General features: G+C 37.0%; 1 protein-coding gene across 1 annotated transcript in view; it reads left to right on the forward strand.

The window, feature by feature from the left end:
- DNAJC13 (DnaJ (Hsp40) homolog, subfamily C, member 13) overlaps positions 1-23,844 on the forward strand; it is a 173,921-nt gene that overhangs the window by 108,386 nt on the left and 41,691 nt on the right. The window contains exons 28-42 of the mRNA XM_006840026.1: positions 164-366; positions 1,434-1,518; positions 6,415-6,569; positions 7,352-7,397; positions 9,351-9,505; positions 10,915-11,116; positions 12,030-12,145; positions 13,335-13,413; positions 15,054-15,189; positions 15,343-15,527; positions 16,196-16,270; positions 18,310-18,429; positions 19,900-20,079; positions 20,801-20,968; positions 22,753-22,866. Of these exons, the coding sequence (XP_006840089.1) occupies positions 164-366; positions 1,434-1,518; positions 6,415-6,569; positions 7,352-7,397; positions 9,351-9,505; positions 10,915-11,116; positions 12,030-12,145; positions 13,335-13,413; positions 15,054-15,189; positions 15,343-15,527; positions 16,196-16,270; positions 18,310-18,429; positions 19,900-20,079; positions 20,801-20,968; positions 22,753-22,866 (2,019 nt within the window). The remainder of the gene's footprint in view (positions 1-163; positions 367-1,433; positions 1,519-6,414; positions 6,570-7,351; positions 7,398-9,350; positions 9,506-10,914; positions 11,117-12,029; positions 12,146-13,334; positions 13,414-15,053; positions 15,190-15,342; positions 15,528-16,195; positions 16,271-18,309; positions 18,430-19,899; positions 20,080-20,800; positions 20,969-22,752; positions 22,867-23,844) is intronic.

Genomic DNA, 23,844 nt, shown 5'->3' on the forward strand with positions numbered 1-23,844 from the left:
AGACCTACAGCAGAACTTGGTTGCTACTGTTTTTTGCTTTTTTTTAAAAAAAATAGGGAACTTATATGTTTATTTCATAATTTATTATAAATTTCCTTTAAAATAGAAAATAATTTTCATTTTATGTATTCATGTGTAACAATGATGCCCTCTGTCCATTTAGATGGAAGAATTGTGGACCAAAGGAATGTTAAATGCAAAAACCAGGTGCTGGGCTCAAGGCATGGATGGATGGCGACCACTGCAGGCCATACCTCAGCTTAAGTGGTGTTTGTTAGCCAGTGGACAGGCTGTACTGAATGAAACTGACCTTGCAACCCTTATACTGAACATGTTGATATCAATGTGTGGATATTTTCCAAGCAGGTAAAATGCAGTTGGACACTTTATGAACTCTAAAATACTCTAAAATTATTAACATGGACTTTAAAATATCTTCCTCTCCTCATTTATGTAGGTTGTTCTTCAGTAATAGCATGAGGTCATTGTAATGATTTAGAACAAAATTGTCCGTATGCTGCATTGTCTTTTGGAACTTTTTGGAATAAAAATAAATCATTTTCAAATTATATTGATAAAGTAACTAAAAAACAACTTTCTTTGTGAGGCCTCAAAGAGCATTATAAAATCAAGGCTCTGAGTGCACGCTAGCAACAGTGCAGTGATAATATTTATGTGAATCAGATACAAATATTTTGGATAAGTCATTAGAAAACGCAAGATAGATGATGCCAGGTTGACTGACCATTCTTGGTTTAGAACTAGAGTTGAGGCCTACATTATGCCCTCACTTGACTAGTGAAAGTGAGGCTTTGTTCCTGTTGATAATTGTAATTTTAATTTTAACATGGAACATTTAAATCTTCGCAATGTATTTTCATGCACAGCATTTAGTTTTATTACTGTGCTAAGTATATATTGTGGTGTAAGTTACTGAAAATCACATAGTTAATATTTCTTAAGGTTCCCATGACTCTGGTTCTCTTTAAAAATCAGATGAAACTGGAAAAAAAATAGAATTAGTATTTAGAAATAATGTAGCATTAACATTAAAGCTAAGCTTTTAAAATACTTTGAATAGCTAAATTTGGGTTTGCATTCCTATGACAAAGTTTAATATGCTCTTTGGGGAGAAATTCCCACTGACAGTGTGTTGGACAACACCAAGTTTAATCATTTAAATAATAAATAAGAGTCTTTGGCTCTTCTAGGGTACTGTTTTTCAAGGAAATCTTATGGAAGGAAATGAAGTCCTATTAAGCAGCCAAATAGATTTAAACCAAAATACCTAATCATGTTCCCAGCTATATGAGAGCTTAGTCTTCATTAACAAAAAGTAAGGTAACTGCTTCTGCATAGTAGAATACCATATGCTGTGAAAATGCAGATCTTATTAAACATATTAAATGTTGACCATAGAAAATATTTTCTAGGGATCAAGATAATGCTATCATTCGACCTTTACCCAGAGTGAAAAGACTGTTGTCAGATAGTACTTGCCTCCCTCATATTATTCAGGTAAGTTACTTTTATGTTTTAATGCTAAGCAATGATTTAAGGCTCACTTACCCTTACTTAATTCAGACTGCAGAGTTGTTTGAACCGCAAGGCTGATGGTTTAAGCTCAGCAGCTGCTCCTTGGAAACCTCTACAGGGTCGTTTCTGGGTTGGAATTGCCTCGATGGCATTTAACAACAATAACAACAACAATTTTATTATAAGCCTTACTTTGTTTTGTTTTTTATTATTATACTCTATGCATTTTTTAAAAGTCTGTGCCCTGATCAACACTTGTTTGTTTGTTTAATTTACTTTTAATTAAGTTTGACAGTCTGAATATACTGTGGAAGATTGTGTACTCAGGAGTCCAGACATGGGTAGCACCCTGACTCCAGAATTATTCTACAAGAAATTCCTTATCTATTCTTAAAATCACACTGTTGTAAAAATTAAATGTCAATTACACTGGTCCAAGGTGCAGATTGATATTGTGACTACTGAAAAGCCCCAGCAGGCTCTAAATGTGGATATGAGGATATAGATGTGAAGAAAAAATTACGGCACTAGTTTAAACCTCGTGATTTGCCTATTCCAGCTTAAATGTTTTCATGGGTAGCAACTGACTCAAAGCACTGAATTGCAATTATATAGGATATGCTAATTAAAAAAAATTATTCTTCCCTTTTGGGATTAAACTATTTATACTCCAGAATTAGCATTAGTCCTAAACTAGTCAGGTCCCAGAGATTTTTTTATGGAAGTGTATTCCTTCTGTCTGTTTGTTTGTTTTAGTTAACTGCACATGGCTTGATTTTAAGCTCTATAACAATAACTTGGTTTGATTTTTCAGTTTGTCTTTGTACAATGATATATTTTTATATTGCTGTAGTATGACATAAATGTGTAGGGGCATTGGTGGTTCAGTGGCTGTTGTTGTTGTTGTTAGGTGCCATCGAGTTGGTACTGACTCATAGCGACCTTAGGTATAGCAGAACGAAACACTGCCCAATCCTGGGCCAACCTCACTACTGTTGCCACGCTTGAGTCTATTGATGCTGCCACTTGGCCTATCCATCTTGTTGGGGGTCTTCCTCTTTTTTCTGACCCTCCACCTTACCAAACATGATATCCTTCTCCAGCGACTGGTCCCTCCTGACAATATGTCTGAAGTATGACATCTTGGCCTCCATGGAACACTCTGGCAACCCTTCTCCCAAAACGGATCTGTTGGTTCTTTGGCAGCCTATGGCACCTCAAACACCATAACTCAAAAGCATCAGTTCTTTTACAGTCTTCCTTATTCACTGTCCAGCTTTCACATTCATATGAGGTTATTGAAAACACCATGGCTTGGGTCAGGTGCACCTTAGTCCTCAAGCTGACATCTTTGCTCTTCAACACTTTAAAAAAGGTCTTGTGCAGCAGATTTGCCTAATGCAATACGTTGTTAGATTTCTTGACTGCTGCTTCCATGAGTGTTGATAGTTGTTCGAAGAAGAATGAAGTCCTTGACAACTTCAATCTTTTCTCCATTGATGAGAATGGTGTTTATTGGTCCAATGGTAAGGATTTTTGTTTTCTTTACATTGAGATGCAATCCATACCGAAGGCTATGCTCTTTGATCTTCTTCAGTAAATGTTTTAAGTCCTCTTCACTTTCAGCAAGCAAGGTTGTATCATCTGCATATCGCAGGTTGTTAATGAGTCTTCCTCCAATTTTGATGCCACGTTTTTCTTCATAGAACCCAGCTTCTTGAATTATTTGCTCAGCATACAGGTTGAATAAGTATGGTGAAAGAATACAACCCTGTTGCACACCTTTCTTACTTTTAAACCATTCAGTCTTCCCATGTTCTGTTCAAACAACTGCCTCTTGGTCCGTGTATAGATTCCTCATGAGCATAATTTAAGTGTTCAGTGGATAGGATTCTCCATTTCCTTGCTGCAGACTCTGGTTTGATTCCCAGCCAATGTACCTTGTGCAGTTATTACACATGGAGGCTTATGTGTGTGTGTAAGTCAGTAATGACAGACTTCTAAATATGATAGTATCTTAACAGACTGTTTTACTACTGTTATTTAAGTATTGTTGCTAGTATACTTATACTTTAAAATTTGTGTGGTTTTACTAGTGTGGACATTTTTGTTCCCACCATTAAATGACAAAGCACTTAGTGCTCCTTCTAAACCACTACCACTGCAAACGTAGTGCACCAGATAGCTGCATAGGTGAGGTGGTGCAATGGAAGGGATTTGGTTTCTGTGTCCAACTGTCCTCTAAAGATGTAGCTAAGTACTATGCCTACAAAATCAACCCCTCACATTTTTCCATGACTCACAAAAACAAAAGAGAAGAAAATAAATGCAAATAACATTCCATTTCAAACCAGAAATGGATGATTGAAAGACTTTTAAGATACATGGTCAACTTGACATAAAGCTGACTTATCTAAGTTTTCAGGTATAATTTTAAATAATACCTGAACAGTTGAAGCAGTCCAGGAGAAGAACTTTACTTATATACCTAGCTGCTTTCAACTGCGTATGCCTTCTGTTTTTTATAGTATGCTTTAAAATATTTTTTAGAGGTTAATTTTGTTTTTATTTAACTTCCTCTATTCTGGGAGATCGTCATCTTGCCAAGCACTGTAGGTAAATGTATTAGTGGTCCGGAATATTACCTACATAGCTGGTAAGGGATTTTTGTACATTTGATTTTAAGGCAATGACCACTAGAATAAGCCATTGAAAACCTTATGGTGCACAGTTCTACTTTGATATACATGGGGTCTCTGTGAGTCAGAATCAACTCCATAACAACTTGTTATCTATTTGTTTTTTTTGTTTAAGTTAATTATTTTTAAGATAAATTGAGTGTCCAGATTCTTCTAGTACAGTTAATGTTTCTGATACTTTGTGTTTTGTCGCTTACTGGTTTTCATATGTGCCAAAGTTATGTCAGGTTTCACACTACGAAAATCTTAGTATAACTTAGTATAACTTCTAATAATTTGTTGAACAAATAAGACACTTAAGACCACAGACAACTTTTAAAATTATGTATTTAAAGACATATAAATGTTTAGTCTAGCATTCAATATAGAACCATGTCCTCATACTCTTGAGCAAGTACTTTTTCTCTTTGTTATGATAATTTTTCTGCTTGTATCATCTGACCCAAAATTTGGGACTTTGCAAATATTAATAGAAAACTGCAATGTCAATTTTGTTAAGCTTTGTAGAGGTTACTGTTAGGTACTGTCAAGTCAGTTCCAAATCATAGCAACCCTATGCAGAACAGAAGGAAACACTTCCTGGTCTTGTGCCATTCGCACAATTGTTAAAGTTGAGCCCATTGCTGTTGGCACTGTGCCAGTCCACCTCATTGGGGTCCTCCTTTTTTTCCATTGAACATCTACTTTACCAATCATGATGTGCTCCAAGAACTGGTCCTTCCTGATAACATATCAGAAGTATGAGAGGCAGAGTCTCATTATCCTAGCCTGTATGGAACATTCTCGCTGTACTTCTTCCAACACGGTTTGTTCTTTTGGTATTCCATGGTACTTCATTATTCTTCTCCAATACCATAACTCAAATGAGTCAACAGTCTTCTTGATTCATAGTCCAACTTTCATATGCATATGAGGTGATTGAAAACATCTTGTCTTGGGACAGGTACACCTTAGTCTTTAAATTGACATCTTTGCTCTAGAATACTTTAAAGAGGTCAGTGCAGCAGGTTTACCTAATGCAGTATGTCATTTGATTTCTTGACTATTGCTTCCATGATAGTTGACAGTGGTTCTAAGAAAATGAAGTCTTTGACATCTTCAGTCTCTTTTCTCCATTTATCATGATGTTATTTATTGCTCTAGTAGTGAGGAGTTTTGTTTTCTTTACATTGAGGTACGAACCATAGTGAAGCTTGTAGAAAAACTTGTTAAATATGTTTATCAATTGTTCACTCATTGTAACTCGCTATAGTTTTTATTATCCCAAATTCAGTAAAGTAGGCCCAGATAGTGCATTCAGAATTTAAAGCACAAATTTCTAAAGGTCGCTTCTTCTGGTACTTGTTTAGCTCTTGACTTTTAGCTGTGCTTCTAAATCTATTTCTTAGTACTTTTTCACTGATCATTTTTCTTTGTTCTGCTGGTTGAGTTCTCAAGTAGCTTTGAGGAGATTGTTCTTTTCAACTGAACTGTAACTGAAAACATAGCTTCTTTTCTCTTCTGTCCTTAATGGAGGAGTCTACTCAGGAAGATTCTTGCACTAGAAGCACTTTTGCCTGTCGTTATGAAAAAACTGGCTTCGGGTGTGTTTGGGGGTTTTTTGTGAATAAGTTTTTATGTATTCTCTTTTACAGTTATTTATTAAATGTTATTGAAGGATTCATTTCTTCAAATCTGCTGGGAGATTCATTTGTTGTTGTTATGTGCTGTGGAGTCAGTTCCGACGCATAGTGAGCCGGTAAAGGGTTTCCGAGGCTGTAAATCTTTACAGGAGCAGAAACCCTGACCTTGCTCCCGTGGAACAGCTGGTAGTTTCAAACTGCTGACCTTGAGGTTAGCAGCCCGATTCGTAACCACTACCCTATCAGAGCTCCTTGGTAGATTCATAGATCATCTTAATTAATATCATAGATTTTTGTTTTATGTGGAACTGTGGGATAAAGCACTCGACCGCAAGGCTGTTTTGAACCACATTTGAACTGGTGGTTCAAACTCACCAGTCGCTCCATGGAAACCCTGTAGAGGGTTGCTATGAGTCGGAACCAGCGCGATGGCACTGAGCAACACAACCACATAAGAAACCGTAGCCTTAGTATATAAAATGCATAAACCTAAAATGAATGATAATATATAGCTGGTTTTCTTTACTAATGACCAAAATGTCCTCTTTCTTTTTTAGCTATTGCTGACCTTTGACCCCATTCTTGTTGAAAAAGTTGCTATATTGTTGTACCATATCATGCAAGATAATCCACAGTTACCTCGTCTTTATCTGAGTGGAGTGTTTTTTTTTATCATGATGTACACTGGTTCCAATGTGCTTCCTGTTGCTCGGTAGGAACTATAATGTTAGCCTATTTAAAAATTTTTATTTGAAGTTTACATGGGCAGATTTATTTTGCTGAAATGTTTTGTATCCCATTCTTTATTAAGTTTTTCATTGTAAAACTGTTGGACATTTGTGAGAATTTGGAAAGTTGAAGAGGGGGAAATAATACTCAGAATTCCATCTAATGTGACCATATTTCTTTTTTTACTATAATTTTTAAATGTTTCTAATTCATTCAAATTCTTACCATAATGTGAAATGAAACAGTTTGGAAATACAGATTTATAAGTTGCCTTTTGTGGCTTTTGTGTATGTATGATCTGTTTAGAAATTTAAAGATAGTAGCGCTACAAATCCATTCTATACAAAAGCTAATTTGCTTCATATTTCTCAGCCATGGAGCCCTCTCTCATTCTCATCCTCCTTGAGTTAAAAAGAGATGGGACAAGCAGATAAACTTAGAGTGGTGTTTCACAATGTGCAGACTACAGAGAATCAGGATACTTCCTCTACTTCTGGCTATTGCTTATAAGTAACTTACCTACTTATAAGACTCAGGGATGAAATCCTAAAATAAAGACACTCACACACATATAGGTGAAGTCCTGGTGTGGTGTTGTAGTATAAGCCCTGGACTGCTAACCACAAGGTTGGTAGTTTAAACCTACCAGCTGCTCCTTGGGAACCCAGTACAGGGTTGCTATAAGTCAGCATCAAGTCAACAGCGCTTGACAACCACAAAAGCTAATCAGTTCCTGTATTTGACAAATCATTTTTTCCTTTGTAGGTTTTTGAAGTACACACATACGAAACAGGCTTTCAAGTCAGAGGAGGTAAGCCAGTTTAACTCTTTGAGTGCATATATTAACACTGGGTGCATTGTTTTGGCACTGTAAAGTTTCCTGCGGTACGCTTGCTTACGTGATGACTCGATTTTAGGCACTTGAGAGCAGGTGCTGTGATTTGTTTTTACATTCTTTGTAGTACCTTGCACATGGACAGGCTAAGATATAAAATGAAAATAAACATTACCCATTAAACTTCATATTGAAATTGCAGGTGTGAATTATAACTTGATTCCTCTGTGAATGCACATAGTTCTCTTTAAGTTAGACAAGTGATTTCCGTAAATTATTCTTGACCTGAGTCTCATACACTCCAGCTAAGTTTCAGTCAGATTTCACACTGCTTTGTTGAGATACCAAGGATGCAGAAGTGCTAGGTTTCTTTTTTGAAGCTGCTTAATTTTTCAGGTGCTCCCAAGTGTTCTTGCCATTTTACTGCAGAAGAAAACTAGGGATCCAAGAAACGATGAGACTTATTCAGGTAGTTTTGATATCCTGCAACTTTATACCTACCTTTTACAAAGATTGTTTATTGTCAGTATATAACTGAAACTGGTTAAGAAATTTGTTGAATTCTTTGTGGAGCATTGATACATAGTTTTTATCGAAAGCAAAAGAGAAAACCAAAACTAGACCAGTGTTTGGAAGACGAATCACGTGATGATATGTCACATTAATAGTAAACACTAGACTAAGCTGAATGTTTACCAAACAGCTAATGAAGCACTAGAAAGCAAATCAGACTGCCAAATAGTATTCAACTGATGCCCATGGCTGTAACATGTCTATAGCTGTATACAAAGTGAGACTATAAAATAAAAATCAGGAATAGAAATTGCCTCTATTGTTACCACATTAATGTAGCATTTGACTTTTTGGGGGGTGGGGAGGCACCTTCACGACCCATTTTTTGCTGTGGAGGTTATGTCTGTAATTTTGTTACATTTTGTAGTATTAGAAACTATATACATCATTTCAACTAAAATGTATTAAATATTTAAAGCAAAACTTAATTTCTAGGCAATCGGAATGTAAGGAGGAATGGCATGTTGTTAATACTTAGACCTTCACTGTTGCTGGGAAGTGTTGTTGAGTAGGTTTCAACTCACAGTAATGCTGTATAGGGTTTCCAAGGAGCCACTGGTAGGCTTAAATTGCCAGCCTTGCATTTAGGTGGTTATCCCACCACACTGGGATTCAGTTGGAAATGGTGGTGGATGTGGCTATGTTCACCACATTGGGTCATCCGACTCAGCAATAGTGTATAGGGTTTCCAAGGCTGTAAATCTTTATAGGAGCAGTAAGCCTCATCTTTTTCCCATGGAGCGACTTGCAGACTCGAACCACTGACCCTTCAGTGAGCAGTCCAGCTCAGAATCTAGTGCTCTGCCAGGGCTCCTTCAATTAGAAATGCTGTTGTTATTAAGTGCTGTCAAGTCAGTTGCAACTCATAGCAAGCCTGTATAGGGTTTCCAAAGAGTGATTGAAACCAACTTTGTGATTTTAACCAACCTTTCTGTTGATTCTCATAAGCAATGTCCTTGACAGATAGCAAAAATGATAGGAAAAGTAATAACAATGTCTAAGGAATTGTGGAAATCAAGTTGTACTTTAAATTATGTCTACAAATTGATCCTTATTATCAGATGTAATAATTCTGACATCATGTTTAGTAAAAAGCCTGTCTGTGAGCCTGACAATTGCAGTCTTATTTCATGAGCACAATTACGCCTTCACCTTCATTGCCACACAAAACTGGGATTTTCGTGTTCACAGTTAGTTTATATGTGGTTTTCTTCACATTTTGCCTTTTTCAGATCTAAATTTCCAAAGTGTAAAGCATTTTATTCTAAAAGTGTTTTCTAGCTATAATTTGTGTTAGAAAATTGAAAGGTGTAACTTTAGGGTTTCTGACTATATTTTGTTTTGTTTGTTTTAAAGACAAAAGGTCAAGATGTTTTTCAGAGAAGTATACTTGGGCACATTCTACCTGAAGCAATGGTTTGTTACTTAGAAAACTATGAACCTGAGAAGTTTTCTGAGATTTTTCTGGGAGAATTTGATACTCCAGAAGCAATCTGGAGTAGTGAAATGAGGTAAATAGCCAGTTGATTTGATTGATTATTTTGTTTCTTCTTAGGAATTGTGGTGAAATTCACATAGCATAAAGTTAACCGCTTTAAAGTGAACAGTTCAATGTCATTTAGTGCCTTCACCGTGCTGTTCTTCCATCACCTCTATCTAGTGATTGAATATACTTAATATTCAGAATCTTGGCTACCTGAGTTGACTAATGTTCAAAGAAATGCTTTCACTGGTACCATAATCTAAAGTTGATTGGTATCAAATAAGGTGTGTATGTGTGATGGGTTTTGAGAAAGCCTTAAGCTTTGTCAGTTCTAACATTATTTAACAAAATTGCTATTAACCTTAATAGACCGTATATAAAGGTAGGACCTATTTCCACCAGTTCTGCTTAAACAGTTTTGTAGGCCTGGAAATACTTTAGTCAACAAACTGATATGTGTGTTTGGAGTCTATAGAGATAAATCAAGGCAGAAATCCTGGGAATTTAAATGGTAATTATACCCAACTAATTTAAAACTATATCACATGCAACAGATCTGAGCAGAAATATCTAAAATCACTTAAGAATGAGGTTTCCCTAACCAGCATGTTTTGACTTTTATCTAAAGGTTAACATTTCTAAGGAATGTTCTTAACTAGAAAGGGGAAAACTATAAGTGAAACCTTTGGAAACTCAGTAAAAGGAGGGAACAGAAGCAGGGGGCAGCAGTCTCCAGCCAGACAGTCCAGGAAACACCTGGCATTTCATAGTTCCTTTGTCAGGGCCTTCTCTGTGGAGAACCCTGCCCTCTGAGCCCTTTTGGGCTGACTTGTGGTCCCTGTGCCACCTGCCAGTTATTATTGGGCCTCCCAGTTGGGTTGATAGCTTGGCATGTCAGAATAAATATATTCTGTGTAAGGGTTTTTTTTCCCATTGAAATCAAATTTATAGAATTATGAATAAAATTGTTACATCATTTTTCTGTGCCATTTTTTTTCTCTTGAGATTGGTTAGCCTGAGTCTCTGTCTAAGATAGTTCTCTCTATGCATTGACCAAGTCAAAGTTCTGCTTAGGAAAGGGCTAGATCCTATTGTGATAAGTTAAATTAGTACCATGTAGTGGCTATATTCTTATGAATGGATTTTTGTGAATCCACTTGATCTTCTAATATCTGACATTTCAGTAGGAAAATCTGAAAGTGCCAACCTTTTTCTCTATGGTCTTCTTTACAGATAAGTGTTCAGAAAGAAAATTATAAATATTTGTCACCATTGAGTATTTTTACACACTTTGATTAGAATACTCTAACATAGTTACCAGTTCTCAATTTAGGTCAGTAATGGAGTTCCATGTAAACTGCATCATATGATTACCTTATTTTAATGTTCTCTTTAAAATAAAATGATTCATAATACTTGGAGTGTTTATAATTGCAGGCGCCTCATGATAGAGAAGATTGCTGCCCATCTTGCTGATTTCACACCTCGTCTGCAGAGTAACACAAGAGCACTCTATCAATATTGTCCCATTCCAGTTATCAACTATCCACCACTAGAAAATGAACTATTTTGTAATATTTATTACCTCAAACAACTTTGTGACACAATTCGATTTCCAGATTGGCCCATTAAAGATCCGGTAAGTCAGCAGATTAAGTTGTATTTTCCTGAAACATAAAAAAGTGGGAGTGCAGTGCCTTTGTAGGATAAGCTGCAAACCACAGGGTTGGTGGTTCAAGATGATGAGGAAGATGAGGTTTTCTGCTCCCATAAAGATGTATAGCCTCAAATCCTATACTATTAATTGATTCTACTGCACTTAACAACAACAAACCATTAAAAAAAAAGGGTCCCTGGTGGTGCAGTGGGTTAAACATTGGGCTGCTAGCTAAGAGGTCAGCTGTTCTGTGGGGAGAAAGATGAGGCTGTGTGCTTCTGTTAAGAGTGACAGCTTCGGAGACTGTAGGGGAGCAGTTCCACTCTGTCCTGTGGTACCACTGTGAGTCAGAATTGACTTGATGGCTGTGGGTTTGGTTTGAGGTTTGCAAACCTTATAAAAGCCCTTGTGGAGCAGTGGTTAAGCACTTGGCTGCTAACCGAAAGATCAGCAGTTTGAACTCAACAACTGCTCCACTGGAGAAAGATGTGGCAGCTGCTTCTGTAAATATTTACAGCCTTGGACACTATGGGGCAGTTCTACTAGGGTCACTGTTGTTGTTGTTGTTAAGTGCCATCGAGTCGGGTCCGACCCATAGCGACCCTGTACAGGGTTTCCGAGGGTGTAAATCTTTACGGGAGTAGAAAGCCTCATCTTTCTCCCGTGGAGCGGCTGGTAGTTTCGAACCGCTGACCTTAAGGTTCGCAGCCTGATTCATAACCACTACGCTACCAGAGCTGCTCTCCGGAGTTGGAATTAAGGCTGACAGATTTTATAGTTGGAAACCATAAAAATAGCTTATAATCATTTCTGGATACTTAATTCTATAACCTAAAAATTGTATTTCGAAATATTTCTATTTTAGTAAGTTCAAGTCAACCCCTCTGTCTTTAAGGTTAAGCTTCTAAAAGATACTCTTGATGCCTGGAAGAAGGAAGTAGAAAAGAAGCCGCCTATGATGTCAATAGATGATGCTTATGAAGTTCTTAATCTCTCTCAAGGACAGGGACCGTGAGTTATTTTGTCTGCCTTGCCTTAAAATTTTAATACTAAATATATGTAAATGTACCAGCACTTAATTTGTTTATGTTTTTGTTTTTGCCTGTTCTTTGATAGACACTCAGAGGAGAATAAACATAGAATTATTCACGTGATTTTTCTCTATTGAAAATTAATTAGCAGAATTGCCGCCTTATGTTATTGCTATTATAATCATTGCTGTCTGTTAATTGAAAGTGTGTGCAGAATGTTTGCAGATCTGGCATGTGATATTAACTTATACTCATTGTCCTTTTGCAGTTTGTGTTATGTGTGTGGAAGACATTTGATACTCGCATGCCTAGAATGCTCAATGACAGATGTATAGGAAAGAATGTACAGTCTCTTTATTTAATTTATATAGTAGCGTTGTTGTTGTTGCTAAGTGCTGTCGAGTCAATTTTGATCCATAGCGACCCTGTATAGGGTTTCCAAGGAGCAGCTGGTGAGCTTGAACCACCGACCTTGCAGTTCCAACAACTAGTAGCGTAGTGGTTACAGATTGGGCTGCGAACCACAAGGTCAGCAGTTTGAAACTACCAGCTGCTCCATGGGAGAAAGATGAGGCTTTTTGCTCCCGTAAAGATTTACAGCCTCAGAAACCCTGTACAGGGTTGCTATGGGTCGGCACCGACTCGACGGCACACAACAACATTAGATATGTTAGATAACAGTGGTTTAAAAGACATTTTCGTAAGTATGAATAAAGATTTGTACATTTTTGGCAACACTGATATAATAACATAGAAGTATAGAATTTGAAATGGTATGTTTGTTTCTTTATTTTGAAGAAATTATTTTAGTTCTTCAAACCCCAAATGTAGTTTTGCAATTGAAAGTGAATGACAACCTTGAATAGGTAACTTATAAAAAATAATCCTATTAAATCTTAATGGATTTAATTTGTTGTTAAATGCCTTCAAGTCAGTTCTGACTTACAGCGACACTGTATATAGTTTCTGAGGAGCAGCTGATGGGTTTGAACTGTCGACCTTCTGGTTCACAGTCCAGCTCTGATTATACAGCACCACACCATACTGCCTAATTAAAAGGTCACATAGAACTCTTTATAAAGTAAGCCTGTAAAATCATTTTAGATGATAGTGTAAATGTTTTTCCTGGCACTTGACTGTATTCATGAAATGTTTTCCTTATTCAATAGGCACGATGAGAGCAAGATAAGAAAAGCGTATTTCAGGCTTGCACAAAAGTACCACCCTGATAAGAATCCTGAAGGGAGGGTATGTACTGCCTTTGAAATAAGGGCTTTGGGATTGGCTTCTTTGGTCTCTGCTACTGTTAGGAGGAGAAAAGATATTTGTACTTTCTTACCCAGTTTCTGCCTCATCGGAACCTGTCCCAGTCCATATACCTGTGCTTTCTGCCTTCATGGTCCTCCTCACTTTACCAGTAGGACTGTCCTTGTGACAGGTAACTTAAGGATTTCATTCTCTGTCCTGTTCCATGTTTGTTTGGTGGTCCACTTCAATGGATAGCTACATGAGTATGGAATGTAGATGAAGTTAATTTATTTATAGTTTTTGCTATTTAGATTGTTTTGGGGATTTGTGCATTCAAACAACTTCAGATTAATTTAAGAAGTAATAAATTTGGTTCTGGTTCAAAATCATCTGCTGTTAGCCTTTCCTGATCCTGCCTTCTCCAGCTCCTATTAAAATTCCAATTGATTTTTGTTATTAAGTGCCATCGAGTTGGTTTCAACTCATAGCGACCCTGTATAGGGTTTCCAAGGAGCAGCTGGTGAGTTGGAACCACTGACCTTGTACATAGCTATCCAGTGCTTATCCTGCAGTGCTACATCGGGACTCTAAAATACCAATGGAGATTCATAAAAGAAGAAATCACATAACAACACTTCCAAACTAGGACTGGTAGTCTATTGCTAGAAACTTAGAGACATTTCCACTATCCAAGGACACTTGTTTCTCCTTGTGGGCAGTAGAGTATTCCAAAATGGAAAAACTTGATAATGAAAAGATGTTGCTTTACATGTTCAAATTGTTTTTTAACTAAAAGCGTGGGTTCTTTTTGAAAACCTGGTAGCAAGCTCTCCAGTATTCATCTGAGAGAGAAAACAAGATAGGAAGAAAATATGGGAAACTAGCATTGGATTGATTTATATTAAAACATCCTATAGAGCTGCAATAGTAAAACTGTGATACTTACACCACAAGAATCATCACATAGATCATTGGGATTTAATACAATGCCGTAAGCATGAATTTAGTAGTCAGACCTGGGTGTAAGTCTTCACTTTTCCATCAGTTGACATTGTAACATTATAGGTAATTTATTTAGCATCTCTAAACTCCTGTTTTCCTCTAAAAAACAGGAATAGTAACAGTGCATATCTCACACGTGTTGCGATTAATTCAAATAATGTATTAAAAACATTTAGCGCAGTGCCTTGCAACAATACTCAATGTACAGTATCATGATTATACTATCGTTATTTTTATATCAGTGCAAATTGTCTCTAGTATGTATGAGTTTAATATGACATATTGTTGTGAAGTGCCATCGAGTCGATTCCGACTTCACAGCAGTCCTACATAGGATTTCTAAGGAGCAGCTGGTGAATTGGAGCTGCCAACCTTGTGACTCAATCCACTGGCATAAAACTAGTGAGGGAAATAGTGTTTTCAGCAAATAGTGTTAAGATAATTGGATAGTAGTTTGGAAAAAAAAATTATTTCACAGGATACTAGTAGATTTCAGTTGTAATGAATTCCTTAATGTGTAAAACAAAGCAAACTAATGACGTAAGAAATAACTGGCAAAATGCAAATCAGCTGTATTCTGTTTAGGTTGTGATTGAGATGTTCCAAATTAAAGGTTAATTATCTTCGCTTATATACAGGATATGTTTGAAAAAGTAAATAAAGCATATGAATTTTTATGTACCAAATCAGCAAAAATAGTGGATGGACCAGATCCAGAAAATATAATTCTAATTTTGAAAACACAGAGCATCCTTTTCAACCGTCATAAAGAAGGTAACGCATGTGTTACTCCTGAATTTTAATTTTATCTTCCAAGTAATTCTACCATGTTACTTGTTTCTATAACATGTTTTAATAGATTTAGTATTACTGATGCAAAAGACTCTTAGAGTCACATTTTCCCAATACTAATGTTGGCTATTTCAGATTTACAGCCTTATAAGTATGCAGGATACCCAATGCTAATTAGGACAATCACAATGGAAACTTCAGATGACCTCCTTTTCTCAAAAGAATCACCACTGTTGCCTGCTGCTGCAGAGCTTGCTTTCCATACTGTCAACTGCTCGGCCCTCAATGCTGAAGAGCTGAGAAGGGAAAATGGAATGGAGGTAACATGGAGAGCCTTTTTGCTGGTCATTAAACTGGTTTAGGTAGATCATATGACTGCTCATGGAGAAAGATGAGACCTTCTCTCCCATAAAGATAGACAGCCTCAGAAACCTTATATAGGAGCAGGCTCCATGGCACACCACCACCGCGACTGTTGACAATATAGAATTCAGAGTACAAATGGTACCAAACAAATGCAAACTGTTAATAGTAAGGAGAATGAGTGTGCAGGATGTCTGAGGTATATGTGGGAATTGTCAAAACTGCTCTAAAAACTAAAATCTCTTTTTAAAACTAAGATAATGATAATAAACCGTTACTCTGCCACAAAAAAAAGGTACAAATACACATACAGTTGATAATAGTTTTTTTTTTCTTTATCAGGTAGCACTATATTCTGGTACCAAAATTAAGGGGGAAATGAAGCCATATTTTATCATATGCATTGGAGAGCCTTGGGTTCAAAATTAACTTAATGTTGCTTACAAAGTAGTTTATTGGGAATAACTAAAAAGAAACAGCTTACCAAATGATAATTGAACAAACATTCATTTGCCATATAGCTAAAATAACATTAAAAGGCTATTTACATGTTATTTCTGCTGGAAAATGTCTTTCAGATATAAAGTGAGAAAGACACATTAATGACTGATTTCCTTTTTTGCAGGTGTTACAAGAGGCGTTTAGTCGTTGTGTGGCTGTCTTGAATCGCTCTAGTAAGCCATGTGACATGTCAGTACAGGTGAGGCTAAAGCGTATGGTTCTAAGAAACGACTACTAGACCAGTGATTCACACATTGACTTATATCAGAACCACCTGACGGGCTTATTGATCTGTGGGTAGCTGGGGGCCTGGTGTACGCAGGTCTCACAAGTTCACAGGTGGTACCAATACTGCTGGTCTGTGTAACATACTTAAGGATCACCTGTGGTAGACTACTTACTATTGGCTTATTGTCTTTTCTCTTAGAGAATAATATAATGAAGCTTTATGTGCCTATTACTCAGCTTTAAACAGTTGTAATTTTGCCACTTCTTTTATATATTTGCCCCTATTCCCAACTTCTTTCTCTGCCACTCTCTTCCATGCCTGGTATGTTAATTGGCCTTATATGTTTTAAAGTTGATAGAAAATTCACAAAGAATTAAGATTGTTGTAGAGTTTCTCTTTTTATGTGGCCCTTTGTTTGTGCCAAGGAGCCCTGGTCGTGCACTGGCCTGCTAATTGAAAGTTTTTCAGTTCAAACCCATCAGCCGCTCCGTGGGAGAAAGATGAGGCAGTCTACTTCTGTAAAGATTACACAGCCTTAGAAACCCTCTGGGGCAGTTCTTCCCTGTCCCATAGGGTTGGTATGAGTTGGAATCAACTTGAGGGTAGTGGGTTTGTTGCTTTGTTTATGCCAACAAAATTTAGAATAAAGGACAATTGAGTTCAAGATTTTGTGTTTCATCTTTTATTTTGAGGTGGCAGTTGGGCTGAGAGTTGTATATGCAATCCAACGATTTTTGTTAAGTGCCATTGATTTGGTTATGAGTCATAGTGGTCCTGTATAGGGTTTCTGAGGAGTGGCTGGTAAATTTGAACCCTCGACTTTGCTGTTCAAACCAATGTTATGGTCGAGCGCATGCGCTGAGAAGTGTACTGCCAGTTGCCATTCATGTAATTCTGTTTCATGTTTTGTGCTGTTGAATCAGTTCCACCTCATAGTGACTTTGTGTAGGGTTTCTGAGAATGGCTGGTGGGTTTGAACTGCTAACCTTGTGATTACCAGTCCAGTGTTTATCCTACAGTGCCACTCCAGGGCTTGAATTGTGCTCTATAAGGTTTTTTGTGGATGAATTTTTTGAAAGTAGATTTTCAGACCTTAATTTTAAGGTGACTTGGTACTTTGCAACCACTAGCCTTTGGGTGAGCATCTCACTATGTGAATCATATGTCCCACACTGAATCTAAAACCCACTGCCAATGAGTCAATTCCAACTCATTGCAACACTATAGAACTGCTTACATAGTATTCTTGAAACTGTAAATATTTAAACAAGTAGACTGCCTCATCTTTGTCCAGAGATGCTACTGATGGGTTTCAACTGCCCACTTTTCAGTGAATAACTCAATACTTAACTCACTGTGCCACCAGAGAAGAGTCATCGCAGTACAGTCACAAGTCTCCACTAGGTTGGCTACATAGACATATGAAGCACGAGGGTGTCTTCATTCATTTATTTAACTAATTGACATCAACAGTATGAAGATAGAATTGTAATATTCTGTCTTAATATACTGTGCAAAATTAGCTTAATCCAGAGACAACCTTTTTCTGTAGAAATCAGAGTAATTTATGAAGCTGTATGAGGCTTTCTACTGCTGTAAAGATTTACACCTTCGGAAACCCTGTACAGGGTCGCTATGGGTCGGAACCGACTCGATGGCACTTAACAACAACAACAACATTGTGTATTCATATTTGTGTGTGTGTGTTTTTAACAACCCTTTAAAAAGGTAAAACCCTGAAGTCCTGAGTCTGTTTGGCCCATGGGCCACAGTGGCTTTGGTTTGCTGCTCCTTGTATTAATAGGCAATCTTTTTTTTTTTTTTTGCCCCTTCTTCAGCTATATGAGCAGCCTTCAGAACATTTGTGGTAAAGATTCACAGCTTTGGAAACCCTGTGCGACAATGCTACTCTGTCCCATAGGGTTCCTATGAATCCTCTTGATAATAATGGGTCTATGTATGATGATCGCACACATGACTCACTTCCCTGTTGGCCTTGCTGTCTGCAGGTGTGTGGACACATAAGCAAATGCTACAGTGTTGCTGCACAGTTTGAAGAGTGCCGAGAGAAGATCACAGAAATGCCAGGTGTCATTAAGGATCTCTGTCGGGTACTCTATTTCGGCAAGGTGAATTTCATCTTTAATGCCTTCCATATACAGTCAGCAGTGGGATTTCTTGTCATGTAGTCAGTTTCCAACTTGTCAACAGGTTGTTTTTCCAAAATTATTTTTTTAAGTAAGTTATTTGAGTCTCTGGAAGTATTTTTCATAGAAACCTTGCAGTCAATAAAGGCTTTGTCCCTAAGCTAGAACACAGAGAATAAGACTAGAGTGACTTATATAAAGGGAAGTGGGTCCCCCTAAACATCAGAAGAGAGTCAAGGAAGAGGGAAGGCTACACTAAATTAATAATTAAATTAAAAGACCATTAAACCCAAAATGTAAGTCACACCTAGTAGGAAAGTCTGTAGCCATCTGAAAGCTTCCTGTTTCCTACCAATGAAAGCTGCTGGGGGCATTGACTGTGGGAAGGTACGATAGGGGCAAAGTGAGAGTTAACGGAGGGGGATAGAAATGTTGGTCCTGGACTAAAGTACCTAGAAGTAAGGAATCACTTATTAAAATATTTGAAGTATATCAGCTTCATGGCTTTATGTTCTTATACATGCTTAAGAATATGAACTTTGATAGAAAGATGTAAATTCTTAAACCTGTACAAAAGTTATCCTTGACGTACCTAACATTAACCTGTGGGTTGCTAATTGCTTCTTAAGATCTCAAAATTTATATGTACTAGGGTTCCAGTGCATACATGCATGGTTTATTTCAAACAGAATGTGTCTAAACATGTCTCTGAGATCATTGGAAGGGTATAGACCAGATTTCCCAGTAATATACTCATCTTCTTCTCATTGCAGTACCTTAAAAAAAAAGAAAAAAAGATAGAAATGTCTAATCAGTACTACTTTCTGAGAAGAACTGGTTTTGGAGACTCCAAAGGGATCATCTTAATGGATTTTTTTCTAGGACAACACAGGCCCCCATCCACGTACATCCTTGCTTGGTCTTGTCCTGTCAGAATTCTTTTTGTTTCCCAAACTCAGAGAACACCTAAAAGGACATGATTTGAGTCCCTCAGGGGTGTCAAAACTACTGTCTTGAAATCTAATCATGCAGAATTCTTCAATGAAGGGGGTTAGAAAGACGGAAACACTGCCTTCAGAAGTGTGTAGACCTAGGTGAAGGAGATGTTAAGAAGCAGTAGCTTTACATTTTGATATTTATGTTAAATAAAGGTTTCTGTGATCTTATAGCAATATTTTTTACTTGCCTTTGTATATATACCATAAGTAAAATGAGAAAGAATGAATTCCCAAGTCTTTGGATACTAGCCTCAAAAATACTACCTCTGATATGTCTTAATAGGGGTCACTTTTTAATTAGGCATTAAAGGGTATAGATTTACATTTTCTTAGGAATTTAAAATAGGTAATCAGTTGCATTATAAGGTAGCTGTTTGACATAACTTCAAAGCAACCAACTTTTCTTGAGATCTTCTTTTAACCCTACAACTTAATTTTGTTTTTCTCCTCTCAGAGTATTCCACGCGTGGCTGCTCTTGGGGTAGAATGTGTCAGTTCTTTTGCTGTGGATTTCTGGCTACAGACACACCTATTTCAAGCTGGAATTTTGTGGCATCTGCTTGGTTATCTGTTTAATTATGACTACACGTTGGAAGAGAGTGGTATTCAGAAAAATGAAGAAACAAACCAGCAGGTAACTTTAACACAGTTGTATTACTGAATTTGAGCCCAAACCAGAGCTTCATGCTAAATGTGAAGTAAAAAAAAAAAAAAACTTTACCCAGAGTTCCCAAGAGATAAACTATTATTCAAGATAGTAACTAAGTTTGCTAATCTTTAAGTCCTCAAACTTTTTATGTTAACCACTTCAACTAGAAGGTTCATGATAAAGGAATTTGCAGTATCATATAATGGACATAGTTTAATATCTTTTGATTACTCAGTCACCTTTATGATTATAAAATTATGGTTGTCTAATAAGGAAATATAAGTGCACTATCAGGCTTTTGGTGCTGACTTTCCTACCCATTGAATAACTGTGTTATTTTTATCGGTATTGTCTCTTTTCTTTGCCTATTCACTGTCATCCAGTACTCATATTGTCAGTGTGTGCAGCAGGCGAGTCTGCTCTTCTGACCTTTAAATGTGCTTCTTTAAATTATCGATTAACTATTGGATAGAAGTAAATATATAGGCTCTTATGCTTTCTCATAAGTAAAGAAGTTTTTTTAATGCATAAACTATGTGACATCAGTGTTGGAAACTCTAGTGTTTTTTCTTTCTTATTTGCTTAGTGCTTCATAAAATATGTTCCATGCAGGTTTGATTCCAGAAAGTTATGTTATGTTACCTATGTAAGACAGCTACTTTAATGTCATGATTTTTTTCTTTCTTTCTTTTTTTGTTAATAATAGGAAGTAGCCAATAACCTTGCCAAACTGAGTGTCCTTGCTCTAAGTCGGCTTGGAGGGTACTTGCCTGAAGAACAAGCAACCCCAGAAAATCCAACCATAAGGAAAAGTTTAGCTGGCATGCTAACACCGTATATTGCTAGAAAACTTGCTGTGGTTAGTGCTGCAGAGGTACGTGCTTCATAGGTTTTGAAATAAGCTTAAAGAGGAGTGTGGGTTTTGATGAGCAGTGCAAGATCCTTTAAGTACATACTTAAAGAACACAGCTTTGGTGATTGCTTTTGAAAACCAAAAACTGATTCTGTTTGCATTCTATTTCTTATAAAAATAAAATTCCGTTTACTTATGGATTGATACTGATATTAGCGCTACACACCCGTTCTACGATTCTCAGTTGTGGAGCCCTCTCTAATTCTCTTCCTTAACTCACAAAGGGATGGGCCAAGCAAATGAACTCAGAATGGTGTTTTACAGTACGCAGACTCAGGATAGCTCATCTACTTCTGGCTGTTTATGACAAGTAGTCCACCTACTTACAAGACTGGAATGCAATCCTAAAACAAATACACTCACACACTTATATGGGTATATAGGTGTAAATGACAAAATAGGTACATGACCCTGGCAGTATCCTGATCTCTCTGAATCCAAGAGTGGGGAGGAGTCTTAGGTGACCCTGAGATTCTTTGTGGACTTGGAGCTAACCAGTTAGATGCATTCTGTTAACTGAAAACATTCTCTCCAGAAATACCAATAATTGTGATTATTTCTATAGCCAGGAAAAAAAGTTGTAGCATTGTAGAATTAACTCATGGCTGGAGTCCCCTTCAACTTAATGAAATGCTTATTTTAAACTGCCAGGTCTCTAAGATTTAACAATTTCTAACCATAAATACGGAGTCATGATGTGGCACTGTGGGTTAATGCACCAGACTGCGAAGCCGTTTTAACTGCAAGGTTGGCAGTTCAAGCTCACTAGCTGCTCCTGGAAATTCTATACAGGATCGCTATGGATTGGAACTGACTCGATGGCGCTTAACAGTAATAACAACAACCATATATACAGAAGTCTTCAAAGAGTTTGTGGAAGCATTCCATTTTTCCATGAAAATTTAAAAACCCATCTATGTTTTCAGTCATTTCCTTTATAAGTAAGTAGTTAACCTTCTCAAAACAAGGTTTAGGTGACTTTTGTATTGTTGTTGTTGTTATGTGCCATGGAGTCAGTTCCGACTCATAGCGACCTTGTTCAGGGTTTCTAAGGCTATAAATCTTTACGGGAGCAGCAAACCTCATCTTTCTCACGCCGAACAGCTGGTAGTTTCGAACTGCTGAACATGAGATTAGCAGCCTGATCCGTAACCACTATGCTACCAGAGCTCCTTGACTTTTGTATAAGTTGGAGGGTATTACCTCTCTGCTTTCATCATTCATAGAACTGATATTACCACTGGAGAGAATGGATTGTGATTGTTTTTCAGAGCATGTTAGCCACTTTCAAGTCACTTCAGCTCATAGCCACTCTGTATACAACAGGATGAAACATAGCCCAGTCCTGCTGCTCCAGCCTCACAGTGTTTACTGTATTTGATCTCATTGTTGCAGCCATTGTGTCTGTTTAATGTTTATTAAGTGATTTAACGCAACATATCTTACGTAATTTTCATATTAGCAAAGTAAATGTTAAAATGTTGAAATCAAACAAACTCAGATTTGAATCCCAGTTTCATCACTTAAGGGTTGTGAGACCTGGGGCAAAGTATTTTCGCTGTCTCAGCCTTGATTTTCCTCGGGTGCAAAACGGATAATACCACCAACCAAACTTGTTTAAGTCATTATACTTAAGTTATTTGGTACAATGCCTATCATGTAATAGATAATTTTAAGTGAATGATAATGTATGTTACTATTTGCTTTTTCTAAATGTTACAACAAAGTACTATTTTGTTTCCTAGATTTTGAAGATGCTTAACAGTAACACAGAGAACCCCTATTTAATATGGAACAATTGTACAAGAGCAGAACTCCTCGAATTCCTTGAATCTCAACAAGAAAATATGATTAAAAAAGTATGCATTCTGCTGTTTAATATTTATTGAGCTTTGATAGAATTTTGGAAGTATAGCCTAATATTGACTATAAACAAACTATTTCTCACTTCAGAGTAATTAAGTCTTTAACTTAAAAAAAATTTTTTATTGTGAATTGAGTAAAGGTTTACAGAGCAGATCATTAGTTTTACATTGAACAAATCCTGTACTTTGTTTCATTCCCTTCAATGTCACATCAGTTATCCCGCATCCTCCTTGCTATTCTTGTTTCTATTTCACCATCTTTCCCAACCTTTCTGAAGTTTGTCCTTAGGTAAATGCTGCCCTTTGGATGTCTAATCGTTGACCATTCCATCCTCACTAATGTTGTGGTTCCCTCCCCCTCCTCCCACCAATATACATACCTACTGCTTGGTTAAAAATTGAGTATTGAGGGTGAGTTCAGTTCCAAGCTTGGAGGATGACCAAGGACATAGTCTTGAGTGCCTTTAGTCTCTTTCTGACCAGTAAGCCTGGTCTTTTTTCTAATTTTGAGTTTAGTTCTGCATCTTTTCCTACTCTCTAATGCCCTTTCAGACAATTGGTAGTGGTAGCCGGGCACTATCTAGTTCTTATGGTCTCAGGGTCATGGAGACTGATGTTCAGGTGCTCCGTTCCGCTAGTCCTTTAAACTCATTTGATTCCTAGCTGCTTCAATTTTCATCATTCTGCTTTCTGCCACACAGGGAGAGACAAATATGAACTATTAAGAGCCCAGTCCCTATTCACAAAAGTAGGATGAAGAACTTAAGCCTATCACTTTTTTTTTTTTTCTATTACTTTTTACTACCTAATATTTGGCCCATTTAAGCACAGCATTTTTTGTTGTCTTTAATATTAGCAATGTTACAATCCTTTTTCGTTGTTGTTACTATATACATATAATATATATGTTTGTAGAACCTATTTCAACCAGTTTTATTTTATCAGCATTCCAACAACTCTGTTTTATTTACT

Source organism: Chrysochloris asiatica, unplaced genomic scaffold, assembly GCF_000296735.1.
Source record: "Chrysochloris asiatica unplaced genomic scaffold, ChrAsi1.0 scaffold00028, whole genome shotgun sequence".
Lineage (NCBI taxonomy): Eukaryota > Metazoa > Chordata > Mammalia > Afrosoricida > Chrysochloridae > Chrysochloris > Chrysochloris asiatica.